The following is a 23,697-nucleotide window of genomic DNA, read 5'->3' on the forward strand; positions in this document are numbered from 1 at the left end:
TATAAGGGAAAAAATCATCAATGTTCTAACGAGGTAGATGGCCCCCATCAAGCCAAGCACAAATTTAACCCATTATAAGCACCACACAGAAACCAGGAGGCAAGCTTCATTTAAAATAATAATAATAATAATAATAATAATCCTTGACTTTAGCAAAGAACTGAAATAAAATACCACAGTTTGCTCATTAGGATTTCATGATGGACGTGCCACTCCTAAAGGACGTCCAGTACCCGGTATGGTACTTCTGACCTGGCAGAACCAATACATTTCATATTGGGAAAGCGACCAGAAACAACATATATTTGAAACCCCTCCACAGGGATGAGACACACACACCAGCTTTAAGAGGGTTGCTAAACCAGAGTTTTTAACCATGCCCTTCAGACTCCAATGGAGAAAGTTGGCAAACGGATGTTAAAATAAAGGGGATCAAAATGTAGACAATGGATCTTAAACTTTTCTAAGGGTCATATTTTTGCAGCTCATAAAAAAGGGATGCGGATTTAATGTTCTGGTTTCAAAATTAAATCAAACACCCAGGTTAGGGTTTGGGGTTTTTGGTTTGTTTGTTTTTTGGGTTTTTTTATATAACTGAGCTTGTTGGAAGCAAAAATATTAAAAGTTTATAAGGAGAAGGAAAAAGAATAATCGACATCGGGCACCCAAAGGTCACCCCAGGAGAGAGGAGACTGTGCTTTTAAAACCACACTAGCACTATTCAAACTGAAATGCAAATGCAAGTATCAGCCCAGTGAAGGCAAACTCTGAACAGCCACCTGACAAGCTATTGCTCACTTGAGTATTTCTCCTTAAACAAACAGTGTACAGATGTAGATTCCCTAACCTGTGTCCAGTCTGAAACATCAATATGCCAAAGAGAAATCTACAGATATAAAAACTGAAGACTTATGGTGTCAATAACCTCAATTTGTACTACAGCTTCCATCACTGCTTCTACCAGCCAAAGCAGTGTCTGCTCTCTAAAGAGAGACGAATCCCAAGCAGATAAAGCCGAGACAGAAATCAACTTTTAAAAACCATCTGTCTTTTCATGGCAATTTCCATGAATTAAGAGGAGTGACGAAGGCAGGCAGTCCTGCGGGTCAGAAGAGTGTTGGATGGCTCCATGCAAAGCATTATTCTCCCTGTCAAACCCAGCACCATTTCACTAGCCTCGCTATATCACACCACTTCACTCTGCACACAGGGAGTCCCATTATTCCAACACAAGCAGTGTCCACCAACACACGTTTAAACATTTACATCTTTGGCAGAAGATTGGATTTTCCCCTCTTCCTGCATTAAAACATCCTTTAACACAACACACATGCCCCAACGACAAAAGAAACTCACCACTGCAGTACCATAGTGCTCCTGCAGATGGACCTGTGTCACCCTCTACTTCCAAAGTGTTACCCAACCAGCTTCAGTGCCCTCAGCATGTCTGCTGCCCAGAAGCAGCTAAGTGAAACTTTCTGTGCTTAAGTCCACACCTAACACTGCGTGAGACGTCATGAAGCTGACTTGAGCGCCAGTGTAGACACAAATGGCAGCATTCCTCCTGCAGCCTAGCAATCTAGCTACCGCCTTTCCGAGAAGTAGATTGTAGATAATGTTTTCACCCCTCAGCTCAGAGAACCGAGAAGCTACATTGATGGAAAAACCCTTTGTCGACAAAGGAAGCGTCAACACTACGGCGCTGTAGCTGTGCTGCTGTAATGTAGACATATTCTCAGTCTCTAAATTTCACTTTAGTCTTCACTGGGGGGGATGGGGGACACAGCACCCAAAGGGCTGAGAGCCTAGCTGTGACGCTGGGCATCTCTGAGGAGTGCAAAAGCACTGTAGGCAGCTAAGTGAAGGCTTAGGTTAATAAACTTCTCAGGTCCACTGCATGCACACAACACAGGGCTGGAGCAGCTTGGGAGAGGAAGGCTGCAGGGCAGGCGAGATGGGGATAAAGAGGACAGGAAGGAAATGATGCTCTGGCCATATAAAAACAGGGAAGGAAGTCTTAATTTTTCCAACAGACTAATCCACATGAGTTTGAAGGAGAAAGCCCAAGGTTTTCGGTACACACCCATCCTCACCTTGCAGCCCCCCACTCCACTCCCTTTGCCAAAGCCGACAAAGCCCGGTCACTGAGAATGGGCCCCACTCTCACCAGCTCCTTGGCAGATAGATTCACTGTTGAGGCTAGTGGCAAAGATCAGACTTTCAAAGCCACGGACCTTTGTTTATTTTGAGAAAAGAAATTTTCCCATCAAGTCAGGGCAGGGCCAGAAGGGGATGCTTTCTACACCGGGGAGAGGGGAAGTCAGCCAAAGCCACATTCTGCTAGAATCTTGGAAAGTGCTGTAATGATGCAACTACACATGGCGAGGAGAGAGCACAGTATACATTCTGAACACCCCGTCCTGCTCCATGCTCTCGCCGCCCCCAGACTGTGCATCGTTGTGATCCGAAAAGGCACCAACTCCTGCTCATCCTCAAGCAGGGTGTGTAATTTAACTTTCTGGTCAGAAAATAAAAGATGTGCTAATTCAGTAAAGCCAAGGAAACCTCTAAGCTGCAGTGTGCGCTGAACTGGTAAGGCAGCGGCTACTCCTTGGCTCCTCCCATCCTGCTGTGTCAGGGCTTAAGCTGGCTACAAACCTCACTCATCAAGTCACCAGGGTAAAACACATCACCCCTCCCCCACAGTTAGCAGTAAACCAACAGCCTTTTCAGTTTAAAGAAACAGCAGCACTCCCGTCTCTGGCTCTATTTGGGGGATTGTTTTTTTTAAAAAGGGAAGAATATTGAAAGCCTAACTCCCCTTCTACCCTCAATTCTGAATCTCGCAGCCTTTCACCACGAGGTGATCACAAAACAGGTAAAGTGCTCGCTAAGTTAACGATCTTCACAATTGTTCTGGGATCTGAATCAGTTACCATGCCCAATTATTGCTTCAACTCGGTTAAAAGCCCAGCTGACCCACTCTTTTCCGCTCATATAAATCCTGGCAGATTACAACATATATGTTTACTCAGAACTTGGTGAGCAGGTTTCAATGCCAGCTCCTGACAAAAGAAGCCAGCAAGTGACAGATGTGATCTGAATTTTACCTAGTTATGGCTGTGCTGTGACAGATTAGCTGACTCATGGGAAGGGGGTTTACCTAGGTTGTCTGAAGAACTGCATCCGCTCACTCCCCGGATGGACAAAAGCTATTTGGTAGGCATGGATAGAAGATGGAAAGGTGGAATAACTAGCAGAAGGTTCAGAAGCAATCTTGTTTCTTTCTACATGTCCTATAAAAGGTTATGAAATGCACAATTACACACCGCTACCTCCTGGGGTTGGTGGATTATTTTAAAAATGGCAAATCTGAAAGGGTACTTTCCACCTTCCCCAAAGATATAAAGAGATTGTACCAAACTGGCTTAAGTATTTTCAACTAAAATGACACCCTACCATTGTTATAATGATTACTTCTGTTCCAGCACCTAAAGGGTCCCCTCCAATAGAGGAACCAGAGCCCACTGCGCTAGGTGCTGTAAACAGCCAGAGAATCTATGCTCCCAAACAGCTTACAAACTACTGTATATGGAGAAGTCGGAGGAAAATCAAAGACAGAAAGGGGAGGGTCACACAACAGGTCATCAGTGGCACAACTGGGAACACAACATATGTCTGCCAAGTATCAAGTCAGTGCTCTGCCCACTGGACCACACTGCCTCGTGAAAAAAAAAGAGCATGGGTCGCAGAGTGTTTACAATCTGCACAGGCAAACGTTTTGCCCCTTGCATTGGCTCTGCAGTGTTTTGGAACTGAAAAGGAAAAAGTCAGCAACAAGCTCTCGACAAAGAACTCTCTTTTTCGGAAGGGGGAGTGAAAGTCACTTTTGATTCTACTGTAACTGGTAAATAAAATCACAAGCACCAGCAATGTGTCAAGAAGTTTATGCTTTTAAAGGGCAAGCTCCGCTCTGAGGCTCCTACTAAACAGCAGGAACCATTAACACAAAATGAACTGTATCTGTGGTTCTCTGGAGATGAAACCTCAGAAAGCCTCCAACTGCACAGTGCATCCAAAGCCGTTTGTCAGGCGTTAACACTCAGACCTCGGACATTTGATGTTTAGTTGCGCAAGAACGTAAAGAACCAAGGCAGTTCTATGCCCATTCTCTTGCAGCTGGACTGCAGTCAATTGGATGAACCAGTTTCAGCATTAGGCTTCTCTCCTCTCCCATTCTTTAATCCTCTACCTTCACATGGTTCCTTAAAGAAAGGAAATTACCCAACAGTGGTACAGACTCCGCCTCTAAACCCTGTGCACAAGCAAGGATTCTGCACAATCAGTTGCCCTTTAATTTATTCAGCATTTGGGCAAAGGTTACTTTTTATTCCGTTTTACAGGCTGTTGCAGCTGCAGCATGCAAACAAACACACATGCAGTATTCTGAAAAAAACCAAGTATTCGGTTAGCTTCCTAGGATTGGCCTGCAGCTGTTTTCAATGGAGCAAGAGGTTGTTTGAAAAGAGAAAATATGTAACAAAAGGTAGGAGAAAATCCAAGTTTCCAAGGTAAGGAAGGAAATGATCAGAACAGGAAAGCCTCACTCATACCCATACATGTTGCACTGACCTAACAAATCTTCAATTGCCAACCAGAAAAGCAGAGACATGTTTTCTCCTGAGGGCTGTAATGTTTTGGTCTCATTTCGGTTGTTGGGTTTAGTATGTGGGTGCTGGTGGCCTGTGACATACAGGAGGTCAGACTAGATGATCTGGTAGTCCCTTCTGGCCTTTCAACTCTATAATAAAATTCTGCTCCCTCTGAACAAGACCCTCGCTCTGCAAACACACCTTTTGCTGAATACCTTGCAGTACCTGGTTGGCCCATACTGTTGCTTCAGAGAGCTCTCGGAGCTCCCCAATATAAGATGTCATCGTCCCCCTGGCTTCATACGTGAACTGCATATGCACCTTCTGCTTCATTTTCTTTGTCGTCCTTTCAGAGGAACAAAGGAAATGACTGAAGGCTTACAAGCTTTGGATTTACCCAGAACTACAAATCTGGCAGCGTCTCGGCCCTTAAGAACACCCACCTCCAAACTTCCGCTGAGACAGGGGGTCAATCACAGACCTAGACACCTAGAGCCCATGGAAGGATCTCTACAGCAAGCATCTAAGAGCAGCTCGTCCTCGGTGCTTGACATTACACATGGCTGTGTCCTCCTGAAGCAAACAATGAAATCCTGCATCACAAACAAAAAGCAGCCTTTTATACTGATGGCTGTTCCCACCCCTAACCACCTACTCCTTCCTCAGTGGCTTCGCTTTCCAAATGCCACCGGGTTCCCTCCAATGGTGATCAAACCTAACAGTGGGGGTGGGTTTGAAAAAATGACTCACTTCTGTATCACTGACATCTCAGCACTACACATCTATTGGCTAAAGGCTGGTCAAAGTGGCCTTTAAGCGGGGGAGAATAAGGACGAAAAAGAATGATATAAAGCTAGGGTGACCAGACAGCAAGTGTGAAAAATTGGGACGGGGGTGGGGGGTAATAAGCACCTATAGAAGAAAATGCCCCAAATATCGAGACTGTCCCTATAAAATAGGGACATCTGGTCACCCTATACAAAGCATACACGCTGCCCAAAGCTAACACAGAACACGTGATCTCAGCAAGCAAGAACACGGGGGGGGAGGGGGGTGAAGAAGAGGAGAGGAGAGGAAAAAAAAAAAAAGACAGCCCAACAGACCTTTGAGCATTTTAAGCCTTATGGTGGTAAGTGTGATTTGCAACACCCACAGTACCTTGGGGTGGGGGGGGGCGGGATTTCCTACTCCCCAACCCCCAAACAACCACTGCATCCAACAAATCTGTGATTGGATCATTTTATTTGCTACAAAAGCATTGTTAGATTTGGCTCTATTGATGGCCACAGTTCGTGGTGTGCTCAACTTTGGCGCTGGGGGGGGAAGAGAAAAGAGAAAAATCCTCTTCCACTCCAGAAGCACAAATTCCATTTGCGTTTGTTTCCCGGCTAGAATACAAAGTGATTTACTTTGCTACTGATGGTCTTCGAAAGACAATTTTTTAAAAACATGTTGTTTAATGTAACTTTTTCCCACCCAACTCTTTTTAGATGAAATCCCTTGTGGATTTAAACCCGAGAAAGTTTGCATCTTCCCATTATTTGTTTACATAAAAAAAATGTTGCTGCCTTACTTTACAGAGGCAGTCAGAATCAGAGGGGGGGGAAAAACGTCTGTTTCTATTTGAAACTGTCAAAATTAGCATTCAGTAATTAAAAATCACACCCTTTCTCTTAATAACCTAACCAGCATGATACAATCAGGTTGTGCCAACTCTTTAATCTAATTGACTAATTACAGATTTTAATTTAGTCAGTTACTGAACAACTGTTGACAATTTGTTTTCATTAGGGACAGAACAGGATAAATATTTAGGAACCCCCATCACAAAGACTACAGCGCAAGTTCTGCGCCATGACCTCAAGTGTAGGGCACTCTGTTTTTCCATCAATATCAACTAAATGAAGGTATTGCTTTAAAAGCCACACACTCTCCCAGCTCCGCTGCAACCATCCAACACTTCAATAATCCTTGCTATAAGCACGGTATCATTCCAAGGCAAAAGAGATGGTTTTGTCTGCAAGAACTGTCAATGTTATTAAAACAGCGCAACTTTATACCGAGAGCTTAAATGAAGGGGTGTATTTTAATGATGCAGTTTTGCTTTTACATATTAGAAAGATATCAGCTGTCCAGACAAGTTTATCAGCTTTGGCTCATTAAAAAGTGAACTTCTATGGGGGGGTGGGGGGTGGGGGAGAGAGAGACACCTAAAAAGTTACGTAAGTGTCTGCTTTGGAAACTAATTATTGAAACTCTTAAAGGCACATGGATTTATTCTTATTGAAAAGACAACCATCCTTTCCCCTCAAATGTCTCCATCCAAAAAGAGATGGGTAGACACATGGGTAGAAGACTGTAAAATCAGCATGTTGCTAGGTTGGGAGAAAATTCTACACTCCTTTTAGGGGTTTGGGGTTTTACAGATAATCCTGCAAAGGTGCCAAATGTTAAGAAAATTCCTCTGTTCAGTTACCTATTGGGAAACTCTGGCCCTACTGAACGGCTATGAACATGCCTTGGAGACAGAACAGGCATATTTCTTACCAGGGAAGCAGTCTGTTTAGTTTGTGCCTGCGCAAGCACTTCCTTAGCAAAGCCACAAGGGAGTGAAGTTTTCTAGCAATCCCCTCTTTCCATGTCCTCCTTTCAATGAAAACATGACAAAATTTGATTCTTCACAATTACTGCATGGAACAGGTTCTGCTATTTTGCAGCAGCAGGACTGAAGTTCCAGCATCACTGCTGCTGTAAAGGACGCTATGGCCACTGAGTGCAGGACAGGTGCAACTGACTTCCTAGTTGGTCACGGATATGCCACGAAAGGCTCCTAACTGATGGCATTGAACTCCTGTCAACCCCAGCCTTTGGGGACAAACTTTTAAATGGTAGAGTATGCAACAAACTGGCTAGCGTGTGTGTGCACCAGTGTCCTCTAACAGACTAAATCCGACTGGCCTCATAGGCCCTATACTGCTCACCGCTTTAATGGAAGTGAAAGGAGAGGTGCTTAAGACCAGCTCTCTGAAGTCCTGAGAGGACATGGTTGCACAGGGTAGCACCCACCATGAAGTCTTAGGATATGGGTCTGCTACACGTAAGCCAAGAACAACAGCTCTTCATTGGTGCTGAAGAGGTAGCAAGAACTACACACAAGAACAGTCTAGAATAGATACCGAATACCCCGAACAACTGCACATGATTTATCAATTGAGTCCATGGTTAGCCTACATAATGCACATCCAAACACTTTACATCTCTTAGGGCAGTGGTTCTCAACCAGGAGTACGCGTGCCCCTGGGGTACGCAGAGGTCTTCCAGCGGGTACATCAACTCATCATTTGCCTAGTTTTACAACAGGCTACATAAACGGTACTAGTGAAGTCAGTACAAACTAAAATTTCATACAGATAAGGACTTGTTTTATACTGCTCTATATGCTGAACTGTAAGTACAATATTTATATCCCAATCGTTTTATTTTATAATTATATGGTAAAAAGGAGAAAGTCAGCAATTTTTCAGTAATAGCATGCTGAGTCACTTTTATATTTTTATGTCTGATTTTGTAACCAAGTAGTTTAAGTGAGGTGAAACTTGAGGTACGCAAGACAAATCAGACTCCTGAAAGGGGTACAGTAGTCTAGAAAGGTTGAGAACCACTGTCTTACGGCGTCACAACATCCTGCCTTCCGCTAAGATACACAGATTTGAAATGGTAAACAATCCTGTCCCAAGAACAGAGGACAGGGACAAAACAGACCTTAACAGCTACAATGTACAACATTAGAGCTACAGTTTAGACCAGGGGTCAGCAACCTTTCAGAAGTGGTGTGCCGAGTCTTCGTTTATTCACTCTGATTTAAGGTTTCACGTGCCAGTAATACATTTTAATGTTTTTAGAAGGTCTCTTTCTATAAGTCTATAATATATAACTAAACTATTATTGTATGTAAAGTAAATAAGGTTTTTAAAATGTTTAAAAAGCTTCATTTAAAATTAAATTAAAATGCAGAGCCCCCCGGACCGGTGGCCAGGACCCAGGCAGTGTGAGTGCTACTGAAAATCAGCTCGCGTGCCGCCTTCGGCATGCATGCCATAGGTTGCCTACCCCTGGTTTAGACCAAGGGATTTGGGGGCAGGGGGGGAAAACACACCTTTAAAACACCAAGATCATCCCCTACAGACACTAGTTTAAAGGCATTGTGCAATCACATTTAAACTAGCACAGACTGCCAGGTTAGTGGAAGTTGTGGAAACAAAGGCCACAAAAAAGCTGAGGTTTTTTTGTTGGTAGTGAAGGAGTAATAGGAGTGGAGATTACCTCTACAGATGCCTTCTCAGAGAGGTGATGTGCCCTAAGGTAATGCCTTCCAGAGTACAGCACTTGCAGAGAACTATCTTGGCCTGAGGAATTGGCAGCTTAGTTTTCAGGGTTCAGAAACCACTATCTGGATCCTATACTTGGTGTGTGGCCATTGAGGGAGCATGACTGCACTATATATGATCTTATCCTGCCCGGATGAGGCCCTACTGAAGGAGCCCCAGCTTGTCTTCTATTCCCCTATTGATTAAAATTATGCATATTAACACCAATCATTGAAGCCTTTTAGGAAAAAAAATATTAACACCATATCTGCTGTTCCTGCATCGCGTAAGGCAGTGGTTCTCAAACTGTGGGTCGGGACCCCAAAGTGGGTCCTGACCCCAACTGGGGTTGCCAGGACTAGCTTAGACTTGCTAGAGCCTGGGGCCCAAGCCTGAGGGCTTCAGCCCTGGGCATTGGGGTTCAGGTTACAGGCCCCCTGCCTGGGGCTGAAGCCCTTAGGGTTTGGTTTTGGACTCCTGCCCGGGGTTGCGGGGCATGGGCTTTGCCCCCCACCCCGAGGCGGTGGAGCTTGGCCAGGCTCAGGCTTGGGTCCCCACTCTTGGGGTCCTGTAGGAATTTCTGTTGTCAGAAGGGGTCCCGGTGCAATGAAGTTTGAGAACCCCTGGCAGAAGGGATTTCCAAAAGATACCATTTAACACAATGGGTGATTTTCAGATGTTCAAAAGAAAGAAAAGAAACATGGCTTGTTAGACATGTGAAGCAAATGAGATATTTTTACTGAACCAGCCATACCATCTTTTCCAGGACTAATCACAGCTTTCCTTGCACTGTCCATCAATCCTTTAGCAATGCATCTTTCAACAAGACTGGCGCAGTTGGACAGGAAGAGCTGGATTGATTTACATTGTTTAAAATAATTTAAACCATTAAAAAAAACAATGCTTTATTTTACATGCAAACGCATTATCTAGTGATCTAGCATTCTTACCCCATCAGCCGCCCTGAGGGGGACAAGACACCTTTTGAAACCTATATATGAATGCAATGGGGGGGCCGGGGGAGAAAATGGTGGGTTTTTCCCCCCCTTCAAATCTCATGTGACCAAAGCATGATTTTTCTCGATACTTCTCGCCCTCTCAAGTTCAGCTTGAAGGAGGTTGTGCAGACAGAATAATGCCACAAAAAGTATGTAGCGACAGTCAACTAGATTTAAGTTCATTTTCTGTAGCTTGAGGCCAAAATCGACTAAAGTGGTTCTGGTGATCAAGTTTTCTGCAATTCCCCATTCTATGTATTAGCTATTTGACAGAAATTCACTGCGGTATTTAAACTGGCAGTCATCACAGCTAACTCAAATTGTATTGGCTTTCACAATGTTGAAATGCTGAACTGCAACCATCAATCGGCCAATTCTGAGATAACGTGGTGGTTGAAGTTCCCTGTCATGCTGTACAATCCCTTTGTAGCTCACCGGCTCAGAAGATGCACAATGAAACCTGCAACAAGAGTGTCTGGCAACACAGCGCACACTGTAATACGAGTGTGCTTACAGAGGGGCTTTGCCTAGAAGCAAGATAAAGGCAGCCGTGCCAACAGCAGTAACCTCCAGAGAGAATATAACATTTTCTATTGGAAACGCACACAAAAATACTGAAACGAGAGACAGATTTGGGATATTTCTCCCCCACACTCCCTTTTGATGTTTTCACAACCCCAAACAAGTGAAGCAGAGAATAAAAGAAACACGTCCAATTTGATCAGATTCCCACTGCACGCAAGATCCAGAAATAAAGTATATTAATTGCTAAGAATTGAGTGCAAAGTTCAGAACAGGTCAAATTAGAAGAGTCAACTGGAAATCAATGTATGTGGCTTAAAATGAATGTAATTTTTAGCACTTTTTACTTTTGAATAAACTGTTTCTGTATAAGTTGCGGAAATAGGCTGGCTTTAGCAAAGCTACAAACAGGAATAATTTATTGAGGAGTGTTGGCTTTTCACACACACTGGAAAGCTACAGTATTTGACCCCTTAACAGAGTCCTGCTCTTATACATTATGCTCCCACTACCAGGTATTCTGGCACACCACCTCACCAAGAGCACAGCATTCTTGAAACTAAGCTAAGAGCTCAAACTCAGTGGAAACTGCATTTCCTAACCAGGTAAGGAACTATGTTAATCAAAACGTCATGAAAAAAGTCGTGAGAGACTGAAGTGAGAGTGATTTTTATTTAAATATTAAAATTTGATGGGGGAAATTGGTAATTTCTCCTGCTGCTACTATTAGTTTTCATAAGGTTATATTGGGAAGTGAAATGGAAATTACACAGCATGCAAATACCACACTTAATGCTCTACTAGTGAAGCACGCTGTTGCTCTTACTCCAAAGCCTGTGTTCCCTAAGCCGGTTGATCTTGAGAGATGTGTCTCTTCATGTGTCCAAATGACCACACCTCCAAGATAAACAATGGGAAAGCAGCATGGAAGGGAAACTTGCCAAGTTTAAAGTGTATTTCAACCGGCGTATAGTTTCTGTGCTAGCCAGGCACGAGAGGTTTTAAGACCAAAACATCTAGAGCTGATTATTTTACAGTGCTTCATTTACACAAAGGTGAAAGTTGAGACTAGTCCACTAGTGTATATTGGAGCAAATACAAAGTCTATTGGTAAATAAATGTCATTTTATGCATTGCAGACATGTGCAACCTCCAAAAAACAAGTTCTGTCATTGGTGAAGTTTAAACAATGTTCTACAAATCTGTGACGTGCTGTATAATGGGATATTTTTACCCACATCCAACACATAAAATTCGTTATCTGGCCACTCTGTTCATGATTTGCAAACCACACAGGAATGGTACTGCCAGCCCTTTCACACCCAGTGAGCAAGGTACAAGGAATCAAACCCTGGTGAGAACCACTGAGCAGCCCCATAACTTTAGGTCATGCAAGATTTGCAGGCAGTTCTTCACACATCTTCAACACTCCTTTCAGCTTCAGCAACAGATGTTCTGCTTTGGAACAGTAATTTAACAGAAAGTTCAGAAGGTGACAGGAGTCTCCATTTAGACTTTGGTGCTCCTTAGTAACCCTGAGAGGATAAATTTTCCCCAGACTCCACCTCCCCAAACAAGAAAATCCTGTGCCTCCTCATCCTTCCACATGTTACATAAACAAAGACCGGCATTATCACCCCACACCAGAACTCCCAATGGAAAATACCAGGGCATCAACAAGAGATAGCTTTGGTGTTGCAAGCATCTAGCATTGCTGCCTCATGAACGTGCTATGTTTCGTTGCATTTTCAGAGCATTCACACAAGGGCCATGGACCTACCACTCAGAGAAACAAGTTCCTATTCACACAAAAAGTTTATCGTTTGCTTCCTTTCTTTGGTCAATATTTAAGTTTTATACGAGTAGTTTCCTCGCCCTGTAAAGTACACTACATTCTCCTGCTGTGAAAACATTGATTCTCGAGGAAAAAAGAACCCTTAAGCATCCGCAATAAGCAACGACATGGAGCAGAAACATAATCAACCACTTTAAGGCCAATGAGAGGATGATGAGAATAAAACTAACTAAGAGAAGGGAGAGGAATGGGGAGGAAAGCAAATCTTCTTATGAGTCTTCATAATAAAACTAAAAAGGTAAAGTACTTAGGGCTGTTATGAAACAGCATTACACTGAGAATTAAAAAACAATCAGGATTGTGTCTATTTGCTGTAAGCTTAAAGCAACATGTATTAAAGAAGTTTATGTGAATCTAATGCACTCATGCCTATTGTTAGAATTATTACCAAGCTAAAAAAGATTAATTTCTCTAAATACACTAAATCCTCAGACACTATTATAAGGCTGCTGCTAGCGTTGCTATATCTTGGCTGCCAATACCATCAAGCACACCTTTTGTTGTGCATCCAAGACCCACCCCACCCCACCCAAAAAAAAAAAAAAAAAATCAAATCTGGCCCACTGTGCCAATCATGGAGTCTTAACACGTTCAGGAAATTGACAATTACAGAAGAGATGCTTCAAAATTAACTGTCCACTAGGACACAGCTGCAATCTCCAGCAGAGTTTTCAGGAACTTTTAGTTACCAAAGTTGGCCTTAATATGAAAGGTCTGCTGACAAGTAGTTAGTCACTTTGTATCTTATACTCTTGATTATGAAGTCCAAGCTTTTAATTCAATCTAAAAAACAATATGTAAAGGACGTTGCCACATCATTTGAAATATTCTGAAATCAGGAGCACATACGGAATGGCACATGTGATACAAGAGTATTCACCAATAGTCAGCAAGTCACAAAACAAAATTCCAGTTTGGCTCCCTTTGGGGGTAAACTGCATCCCAAGGGAGATGAAAAACCACAGTAGAAACACACAGACCCAAGGAAATCAGAGCAATTTCTGTTGGTTTCCCCTTGTATTTCTCTAGGGGACAGCTCAGCAATTCCTGATTGGGTTATATCAAGGGGGAAATCAATTACACTTCTGCATCCTGAACCACTAATCAAGATATTTCTTTTTTAACCTGTTCTGAAAACAGGTGCTGGCTTGGTGGAAACACCACCGTTAACACATTCATAGCAAATATTTTCAAACAGCACTTCACTATCTATATCCCATGAGCTTTCATGCTTTGCCACCCCAGCAACAAATGCCTTACCAAGCAACGGATGGAGCAGTTGGGAGGTCTTTAGTGTGGTCCATAACTCATCCACTGAGTCATGTTTACAGGACAAAACCTTACGTATGTTCTAGAGGAGACTAGCAGATGCACAGGCAGGATCACGGCAGTAACATAACAGGAAAGGAAAAGATTCTGTACCATTTTCTCCTGAAGATACTATGATCTGGACAGGGAGAAGAGGGCTGCTGTTGCTGTTAGTAAAATGAAGCTCACTGACATTTTCCTGTAGCAACCCAGCCCAAGCCTCCATCAATTCCTCAGTTCAAATTCCTCTGTCACTATCCTAACAACATAGCATTCACATGAACATAGAGTCTTAATTGAGCAGTTTCATCTGCGCAGGAGCAGACAACTCACTTTCCCCCTTCACAGCTCCACCCTTTATTGCCCTGGATTCCGCCCTGGCAGAGGTTATGGTAGAAGGGAGACTGACGACAGAGGATTCCCACTAGTCAATTCTGATTTAAGTGCCAATTTGTCTCATAAAACACTCAGAGCACCAGCAAGGTTATCTGGCTGCTGCAGTTTTAGAGGTGCACCTCGGAGGCCACACTAATATGATGTGGTCCAAAAAGAATAAAGTCTGCTCTTATCAAGTATCTTAAAACTCTTCCACTCTGAAATCACCACTGCAGGCAAGCCAGGGTCTTCAGAACAATCCCATCCCAAAGCCTGACAAGTTGCCAAGTTTGCCTACGAGTACACAGAACAGTCAGCCTAGCTTGGAGCAACGTCCCCACTGACAGGTTCAGATGGCTGCAAAATCTCAAGCAACAGCAGCCCTGTGACTTTTAGTCATTGGGTTGCTCAGGAAGCATTTTGTTCTGCATTACAAAAAAAAAAAGCCAGCTGCCGATACCCTCATTACACACATCTGCTATTTACCTGGGATTCCCCAAACATGAATCTGCAGAACAAACAGTCATTGCTTCACATCCAATCCCAGAATATAGCCTTTCCAACCGGTTACCAAAGGTAGGTTCAGTCCCAGCCAACACCTAAATCATTTTCAAATAATTTCTCTCTTCCAGACACTCCACGGGCCTTAAAAACAGGACCTTCAACAAAAAGGGGTTAAAGAAAAAGACTGCAATGCAGTCTTAATGAAATGAAGTACCTTTATATTGATATTTTTGAGACGGGATTATTGTACGTCCAGAGCAAGCTTCCTAGTAGCCCTAAGTGCACTTTGTCTGCAATGAGTGGATAATTTCCCCCCCCCCCCCCCACTACTAAAGAAACTGAAGATTTTTCCTTTTCAGATCCATAGATTACATACTTTTTTCTGTGCAGCAAAAAGGCTGGTAAAGGAGATGTCCTCGACATGAGAAATATCAGCAGTGTTCCCCCAACGCACGGCTACAGTAATGCTTTGTTGTCCATTGCTATGCAAAACTACTTCATGCTACCAATAGTCTGAACACCTTTAAGCACTCAAGATAAGTATCTGAACTAATTTACATAATTGCAACATTATGAAATACTGTTCAACCAAGTCAGAACACTGATTTTTTTTTTTTTTAAAAGATACCGCCAGTTGGCTACGTTTGCTTTTGGTGTGTTGAAGAGGTTCAAGCTATCTGACCCCCTAATTACAACAAGGATTAAAAATTTGTTACTCACGTAATCATGAAAGGCTTTTGCTTCACTTGAATGTTCACAAGTATCTCGCCTTTCAGGAGCTGCACAGTAAAGGTCCCAAAATACGCTGCATGGCAGAAAAAGCAAAACAGGATCCAGTTACTAATTATTACCTATATACTAAACAGCAAACATACAGTGACATAGTACAAACTGTGCCAACAGTTCATTGAAGGTGAACAGCTTTCCACCTCAATTGGCCTGTGGTAGAGAACATTTAAAGTCCATCAGAATCATGCATCCCATTTCATTCCATTCAAATCTTCTCGCAACAACTCCAAATAAAAGCATTTCAAACGGGGTTACCTTAAACATTTTAAGAGACAAAATTAGTACTGGTAGTAGTTACAGCGAGCTGGCAATCTGCCGAAATGAAGAAAGGTAATTCATGGACTTCTAAAACCTCAACTTAAGAGGTTATCAACACTGTCATCTCAGGATGCCTCTTCTCCCCTACCCCCAAAAGGTGTTCCAGTAGCCAGCTGTTTCAGCTTGTTCAAACCTCCTTTCCACATTCAAAGTTTTGAGCAACCCTTTGCAAGAATCCAGTCTGGAGCTTCAAGATCCAGTGTTAATCTACTGAACCTCGAAGTAACGTTTCTCACATGTGGGAAGTATTCCCACAACGAGTACAACCCAATCACAGAAATTTCACTTCGGCACGGGAAGCCATACAGCAAATGCTCTTTGAGCTCTTTGGTGTTGACCACACACAGGATTTCCAGTTAAGAACATCTCAGAAAGCACCCCTAGACTGCTCTCCCTCAGATACAGAGAGCCCCACTCAGCATAGCATGTAGGTGCTGACTCACTGCTTCTTGTTGATCTGCACCGGTTGCAGGGCAGCATCTTGCCACCTGAGAGCCTGAAGTTGACTGGATGGCAATCCAGTGACAGTATTAGCATATATATGGCAGCAGGCAGAGAGAATTCAGTTTTGCAGCATCCAAAAGCCTTAATTCTATACCATGTTCCCCAAACCCTTCTTTAACTGTGTTACCCAACATGCAGGCATGGGCAGAAGTTAGACTGCCTAGGCATGCAACATAAACCGACTCCCCCACACGTCCAGTAATACCACAGATCTGATCTTCCGAGACTAGTGTGCACTATATGCTTCGTATGTCATAAGAATCCTGCACTAAGTTGGCAAATGCAATTAGGAACTGGTTTTCTCAGCTAATACAATGTTCTCAGTTACTGGCTCCAGGGCAACTCACAGCAGCTCCAGTCTCAGCCACTCCCAAACGCAAGGTGTCTGCTCTGGAAAACTAGTAGGCATGTATGCCTGGTTTTCCTGAATTTTGGGAATATGACCAAAATCTCTCTCAATATAGCCAGTATTTATTTGTTTTTTAAAGCACCTACCACATGCTCACAACACTATTGCAAACTTTAAATGAAAAGGCATTTGAAATCCATTGACCGTAACTTCATGGACACAAGTAGTCTTCCCTTGCTTCTCAGGGCACAATAGTAGATTCTCCAGAAACTTAGGAGCCCTGCAAGTTTGCCACAACAACACACCTTTGCCAAAGATAAGCCACAAAAACGGACCTCTTATGGGTCTGTATAACTTATTTCCACCAGTCAGCACTGAACAGAAAATGGCATCTCCTCACCTCACCCAAAAACAACCCCCAAAAGATCAAGTCATCCTGAATCACCATCTTAAAGAAAGCAAGAGCTCCCTTCTGCCCTTGCTTTAGAAAGATGCAGAGGGACAGACAAGCACTTATTTAGATACCCTGACTATCCAGCGAGAATAAGAAAGAAACCAACAGGAAGTTCTCCCCTTCTTCCTTATAACAAAGCACAAATTTCTACTCATTAAAAAAACAAATCTTATCCTTTAGTAAAAGACCACAGTTCACCACCATACACTACTACTACACAACATTTTTTTTCAAACGAGACAAGGATCAAGCCAAAACTTTTACCTAGGCTATTTTTTTTCTTTCAGATGGGTTAAGATAAAACATTTTTCTTTTATTTTTTTCCAGGAGGAACTAGGAATGCACACTTACCACCACCACGAATGTAGAAACCCAGGAGGCTCTCCTAGTGTGATATTTTTTTCCCATCGGATCTACAAACAAGAAAGCGTGCAAATCGGTTAGATGAGGCAGGGTGAGAGCAAGAGAGGACTCCTCCAAATAGCCAGGAGGCTCTGAGGCCAACTAGCAATAAATGGCAAAAGGTGATAAAAATTCAAAATGGAGGCCACAGTGGCTGCTTCTGAAAACAAAGGCTATCAGGGGAAGGGGGGGGGGGTCAAAAAAAAAATAGAGCCACTTACCTCTGATAAAAAGGTCTGTGCTGATTTCTGCGCTCCTACATGCAGCAAATATTCGTAGACGTATAAAGCTAACCTGTAAAAGTACAGAAAGAGAGAGACACCATTACACTGGAAAATACTTCATGAAACCATCCCACTCCGACAAAACGGTGCCTCCTCTCCTGGGAGATGCATGCTAAAACCTATGGCAGGAAAGGACACACCATCACCACCAGAGTGGGAGAGATGGGAACTGCCCCTTCCTCTCCCACCCTCCCCCCAAAAGTTGACCCTACTTTAGTGCAGGAAACAAAATTACTTCTCAAGGCACATGCACAATTCAGCATGCAGCCAGTATCCCAAAGCACTGAGCCAGCCGCGGGCAAGCCAGAGCCCCACCAACTAAAAAAAAAAAAAAAAAAAAAAGGGAGGGGGGCGGCAAGGTTGGTTCAACCCTCTAAGTGCATGGGGAAAGCAGAGAATATAGGGGGGGGGGGAGAGAAAGAGAGAAGAGAACGGCTTCGTCTCCAGTCCCTTTGCCCCCAACATCCTCTGCCTGCCCCAGCTTACGAACTCCAGGAGCCAGCAGTAAGCGAGGGGACCAGACGGGGCACTGAGGTGGGAGTAAGTGATCGTGCCCAAACAAAGCCCCTCGCCCCTTACACTTGCATGGACGGACAGCCAGGGTCAGACAAAAGGACGCGGTGGAACCAGCAGGCGCCCCCCCTCCCCTCCCCGGGACAGAGCAGCAGCCAAGTCTGAAAAATACCCTAGGGGAGACCCCCGGAGATCGGAGCCTCCAGTCCAATCCCAACCTCCAGCTCCCCAAATCCCGCTCCAACATCGGGGCTCCCCCAGCATGCGAACCCCGCCGCGGCCGCGCTTACTTTTCTCGAGCCTGCCCGTCCGAGGGCACCGCCGAGCCTTTGCCTTTGGCGAACATGGTCCGCAGTGAGGAGGCGAAGCCGCCACTGGCTCTGCTACCGCTGCCTGGGTCTCTTCGGTGCCGCTTGGTCTCCCAGCCCCGCTCCCCTCGCTGTGGCTCGCCCCGGCCTTGGCTGCCTCCCCGCTCGCTCACTCCGGCTCCAGCTGTCAAAGCCTCAGCCCCGGCCTGGACCCCATCACCCTGGAACCGCTCCTGCCCCAGCTCCTTCCCCTGCTGCCAGTGCCGCTACCACCACGGCTACTCCGAGCTCAACCGAACGTGGCTACACTGGGATGGAACGCGGCGGGCGTCAACGTTCCACAATTGATACACGCCCCGGCCAATTGGCGACCGGCGGGGGGAGGGGCCGCCCCGCCCCCAAGCGGCATGTTAAGGTGATACGGAGCTAAATGCAAGAGCTGGGCTGCTCCGTGCTAGGCGGAGGCGGCCGGGTTCAGCCTGCCTCGTAAAGGGCCCCATGGGGTGTGGGGCTTCTCCTGCTGCTGGAGGCCTGGGGCGGTGCTGTTCCTTCCTACCTCTCTTACCCTCCGGCTTCCTCTTCCCTCCCAGTGTCCCCACCTACTTCCCACGAGGCCCCTTCCCCCTAACCCCCCCCATCCTCCTTCCCTTACACTCCCCCAGCCATCCGCCCTTCCCCACTTTCACACACCACCTACCTCTCCCCAGCCTTTTCCACCCCACTCCCCCGTAAGCCCCCCGCTAGTTCGTTCCCCTTTCGTCTCCCCCTAACGCCCCGTTCCCTTACCCTCCTCTAGTCCCAAGCCCCCCAGCAGCCACCCTTCCTTCTCCTCCCTAGTTGCCCTTTTCCACCCCTCCTCCGCCCTGCTCTTAAATCCCTTTACCCTCAGCTGCCCCCAGTCTACCCTTACTCCCTCGTGCCCCCCTCGCCAGTGCCTCCCCGCTGCTGACTTTTCCTCCCGAGGCTATTTCCCCTCTTGGGGAAGCGCTGGGTGCTCATAGGTACCCAGGCCAAGCTGTCTTGGGGGACCATGCCACCCCGCGTCCGAATTGCCCTGCCCGCTGGTGGGCGAGGACTCGGAGCGCCTCACTCCGGGGACAGGGGGGAGCCTAGCGCAGCGCCGGAGTCATGGGAAGTTACTGGGGGTGTGGGGCGGGCGCCTGCTTTTTAAACAAGGCAAACTTGAAATGAGGGAGGAAATTGACGAGGGTTCGAGCTCCGTGACCCAGGCGAGGAGCCTGGCTGGAGCCTGCCTTAACCGACAGAGCCACAGGCCAGAATTTGCGATTTATTCTCTCCCTCCAGTGTGAAGTTAAAAACTCTTGATGGGGGGGGGGGGGAAGAGGCGGTGTTTCCAGCCAATTCTTTAGTGCCTGTTTCTCTTTAAATATGATATAACCTGGTTGGTACTGTCCCTTTAAAAGAAACAAGCTGAAAAAGCTGTGTAAGCGCCGATTGGCTGCCTGTTTGGATATATCCTAAGGGGAGCCTTGAAACTGTTCGCCTAGGTTGATTTTTTTTTTTTAACTGCGCTGTTCCAATAAACAAGTAACGCCCCTCCCCCTTACATGCCTATCACCAACAATTAGAGGCTAGGTCAGTGTCCTGGGGAAAACACAGTGGAAGTAGGAAAACTCAGCCTCACAGTTAATCTAAGCTAAAAACCACATAAACCCATTAAAGTTCACTGCCGTTGTGCTAATGTGCATTTTTTAAAAGGGACCTTTACATGCTGGGAAAAAGCGGTGTCTATGTGCCTGTCTGGAAAGAAGACCCTAGGTGGCTTTTTTTTGGAGTAATGTGCCCATGAATGCAATGGTCTCCCCCCCCCCCCAAAAAATGCTAAAGCCCTAAACCCTGTGCACGCTCCTTGATGTAATCTGTTCACTGCGGGGTCACTGAGATTTATTTGGAAAGGTAACATTCAAGGGGGCTGCTGAGCAGTCTACTGTGGAAACTCTAAGTTTTAAATAAGATTTGTGTGTGTGACTGTGTGGGAGAGAAGGGACGTGGGCATGGAGCGGGGGGAAGGGAAAGACACACTCTACATAGACTATAAAGGGGTTTCCAGCCATTTTTTGTATCAGGAGTAAATTTCTCTGAGCCAGCCAGCAGTAATCAAATTAGTCTGCTACAATTGTTAGCGTGAACTTCCTTAAATCTTTGGTTTGTAAAACACAAAGGTTAGCTCTCTTGTCTATCACTCACTTAGCAGCCAAGTTTTAACCGTCTCTTCCCTGCCATTTACTTGTAAGATTATTATTAGAATATGGGCTAGTTGTGCCCTTTGGGTGGGGATTAGCTATGTGTGTGAGGCACATTTGGACAAAATTCAACTACTTCCCAAGAAGAACATTTCTTCATGCTCATAGATTACATGTGTAATTCCTGCAATGTTACTTAAATAAGGGATACTAATGCTAATAGTAAGTGATCATTCATTCTACAAATAAAACAGTACCCATTTGCCCCCCACCAAAAACAAAAGACTGGCAAGGAGTATGGAGCAGGATTTTATGGAAAGTGTTGGCATATAGTTCAGGGCACAGCTGGTAGATGGAGATGGCTTTCAGTATGCACTACTTACTCCTGCTGCCCGTCATTTGCACTCAGCCCCTTCCAATGGTCATCCTTCCAGGGATGGCTTGATTCCAGAAGCTCAGCAGACAGTGTAGGTAGAGGGTGAAGAGGAAAGGAGGCTTTTTGGTTTTTTAAGTGCATGTAGGAAGCTCCAGGTGGAGAGTGCCAGTATCTATTTGTTCCCTACCAATACCATTAAAGTAGATTGAAACAGGAGTGGGAGCTCTCGGTGCCAACCACAGAGGAGGGAGGGCTGTGAGGGACTCCCCCATGTCAGGGCAAGGAGGAGTGAGATCGCTCTCTTGCTTTTATCAGAGTAGATCCTCCTCCTTACTTAGCCCCTGGCACTTGCCTGCAAGACAGAGGGATACTGACATCATGCAGAGAGTGGACAGTTTCCCCACCCACGTTAGGAATGTCAGTTGAAGCAAACAGGAACAGCAGCAGTGGCAGGGTGGGATAACAGATCTTGTTTCTGAACCAGGGTCACTCTAAGTGGGGGGCTCTCTCTTTAGAAACTAGCTTTTTTTTTTTTTTTTTAATTTAAAGTGAAGTTGTTACACTGGGGAAAACTTCAACAAAAAGACTGTGTCTTTGGGCTAAAATGCTTGAGCCTGTTACCCTCTGCCCCATTTCTTTGCCATTTTCACAGACATCTGTGGGTGGAATAAAAGCTTTTTTCCTGACTACCCAGCTTCTACTGGTGGATGCTGCAGTGAATCAGAGGCCTATGTTTGTGACATCACTCTGTTACCAGGGGAATTAGAGTGATGTGATAGATTCAGCATTCTGACTTCACTGCAAGCCCAAGTAGGGGCATGATGGGCTGGGAGGGAGCCAACCTTCATCTCCACTAAACATCTTCAAAAAGGAGGAAAGGGATGAACTGTGAAAAATATTAATTTATATTTTAAGCTTATTATATTTGCAAGTTCGACCCAGGTCACCTGCAGATCAGGGCTGGCTCCAGATTTTTTGCCGCCCCAAGCAAAAAACAAACAAACAAAAATACAACCCCCGAAGTGCCTCCCCCAAAGAGCCGGAATGCCGCCCCTTGAAAAGGGCTGCCCCAAGCACATGCTTGGAACGCTAGTGCCTAGAGCCGGCCCTGCTGCAGATGCTCCTATCAAAAGCTACCTAAATGTAGTTTTTTTGTGTAGAATGTCCCAGACAGCACTGGTAATGGCCATTCAGCACAAATAGTTTCATCCTGGTCTTCCCTTGCCTTGCCCTGTTCCATGCCCAGTCCCCCAAAGCTGCACTAGCCAGTTCCTACTTCTTTATGACATGCTAGGAGACATAGAGCCCCACCACACTGGCATTTGTTATATGCTATGAAGCACATTTTAAGCTGTCTTCTATCATCTCCAAAGCTATTAACCATTCGCCAAATTTGTTCAAACTGAGCAATTTAATAATAACCTGATCACTTATTGAGGGCAGGGCGGTTCCATGCTTTAGAGGGGGTTTACATGCTAATGGGGACTTCACAGCCTGGCAGCAGAATAAATCTAATTGGCTAGTCAAAAGTCAGGCTGTGCATGTATCCAGATAACCACCAGGTCACAATCCAGCTAGCAAGCCCTCCCTTAAATTAGCACATTCACCCAGTTTAATGCAAAACTTAATGATTCATTTAAACAACAGACTAGAAAACCACTCTAGGGAACAGTCCTGGATCAGTAGGATTAGATACATTTATTGGGCTTTTCCATTATGGTTAGGTACTATTTCAAACCCCTTTGGTTTGTAAATGGCTTGATCCTGCAACCCATAAGCACAACTTCCACTGAAGCCCAGTGGCTGAATTTTGAAAGTAGGACTTGCAGATCTCAGCAGGCAGCCAGGAGCTGAAACCTAGGATTTCCTTCTCTGCTGCTAGTTGCCCACTGTCTAGCAGCAGTTTTCCTCACACAGTTTCTGTAGAACAAGTTGAAGCAATGGAAGTAATCCTTTGCAGTTCTATAGCAGCTCTTGCTACGGAACTCAAAGTTCTTTACAAGCCTTAAATAAATTTCAGAACAGTGCCGGGAGTTAGGTTTAAGTATTTGATTCATTGTACAGCTGGAGAATCTGAGACAAATGCAGGTTACATGGCTTGACCAAGGTCAAGCAACAAATCTGTTGCAGAGTCAGAAATAGAATTCAGGAGTCCTGATTCTAACCACAGCTATAATCCTTGTGCCAAGCATGCAGTATCTTTTCTCAAGATCAAGTTTTCAAAAGCTGTATTTTATAATCCTTACCTTTCCTTGCCTTCACCTTCCGATGGCCATTTCTATGGAAACCTGTGCATAAACAGGAACTGAAAGCCAGCAACTGAAACTAACAAGAATTCCAGCTCTCAGCTACTGGCTTATAGTTACAGTTTCCACGGGAACAGATGTTGGATCAGCACTAAAAATAAGGAACAGGCTGGAAAGAGACCCTTTTTCAGACTTTGCCTCTACCTTGATGTTGTTGTTCTGACCTTGCTCTCCAAACAACAGCCAGAAACCTGCTTTCAAAGTCTAGAGCACTTCAAGCTGGTTAAAGAGTGTTTCAGAATAAACTATTAACAATTATCATTTGCACTTTACGAACAATGGCCCTAATCCTGAAAACATTTACGCACT

At 44.8% G+C, this 23,697-nt stretch overlaps 1 protein-coding gene across 5 annotated transcripts in view; it reads right to left on the reverse strand.

The window, feature by feature from the left end:
• SSBP3 (single stranded DNA binding protein 3) overlaps positions 1-18,634 on the reverse strand; it is a 136,765-nt gene extending 118,131 nt beyond the window's left edge. For 4 of the 5 annotated variants that reach the window (XM_065409594.1, XM_065409593.1, XM_065409592.1 and 1 more), the window contains exons 1-4: positions 18,485-18,634; positions 17,619-17,691; positions 17,347-17,408; positions 15,302-15,386 (exon numbers count right to left, since the gene is read on the reverse strand). In XM_065409594.1, the coding sequence (XP_065265666.1) occupies positions 15,302-15,386; positions 17,347-17,408; positions 17,619-17,691; positions 18,485-18,540 (276 nt within the window). In that variant the 5' untranslated portion in view covers positions 18,541-18,634. Of the gene's footprint in view, positions 1-1,356; positions 1,497-15,301; positions 15,387-17,346; positions 17,409-17,618; positions 17,692-18,484 lie in introns of those variants that run through there. The other variant, XM_065409595.1, reaches the window with a different exon arrangement.
• Positions 18,635-23,697: the final 5,063 nt, after the last annotated feature.

The sequence above is a fragment of the Emys orbicularis genome, chromosome 8 (assembly GCF_028017835.1).
Source record: "Emys orbicularis isolate rEmyOrb1 chromosome 8, rEmyOrb1.hap1, whole genome shotgun sequence".
In the NCBI taxonomy this organism is placed as follows: Eukaryota; Metazoa; Chordata; order Testudines; family Emydidae; genus Emys; species Emys orbicularis.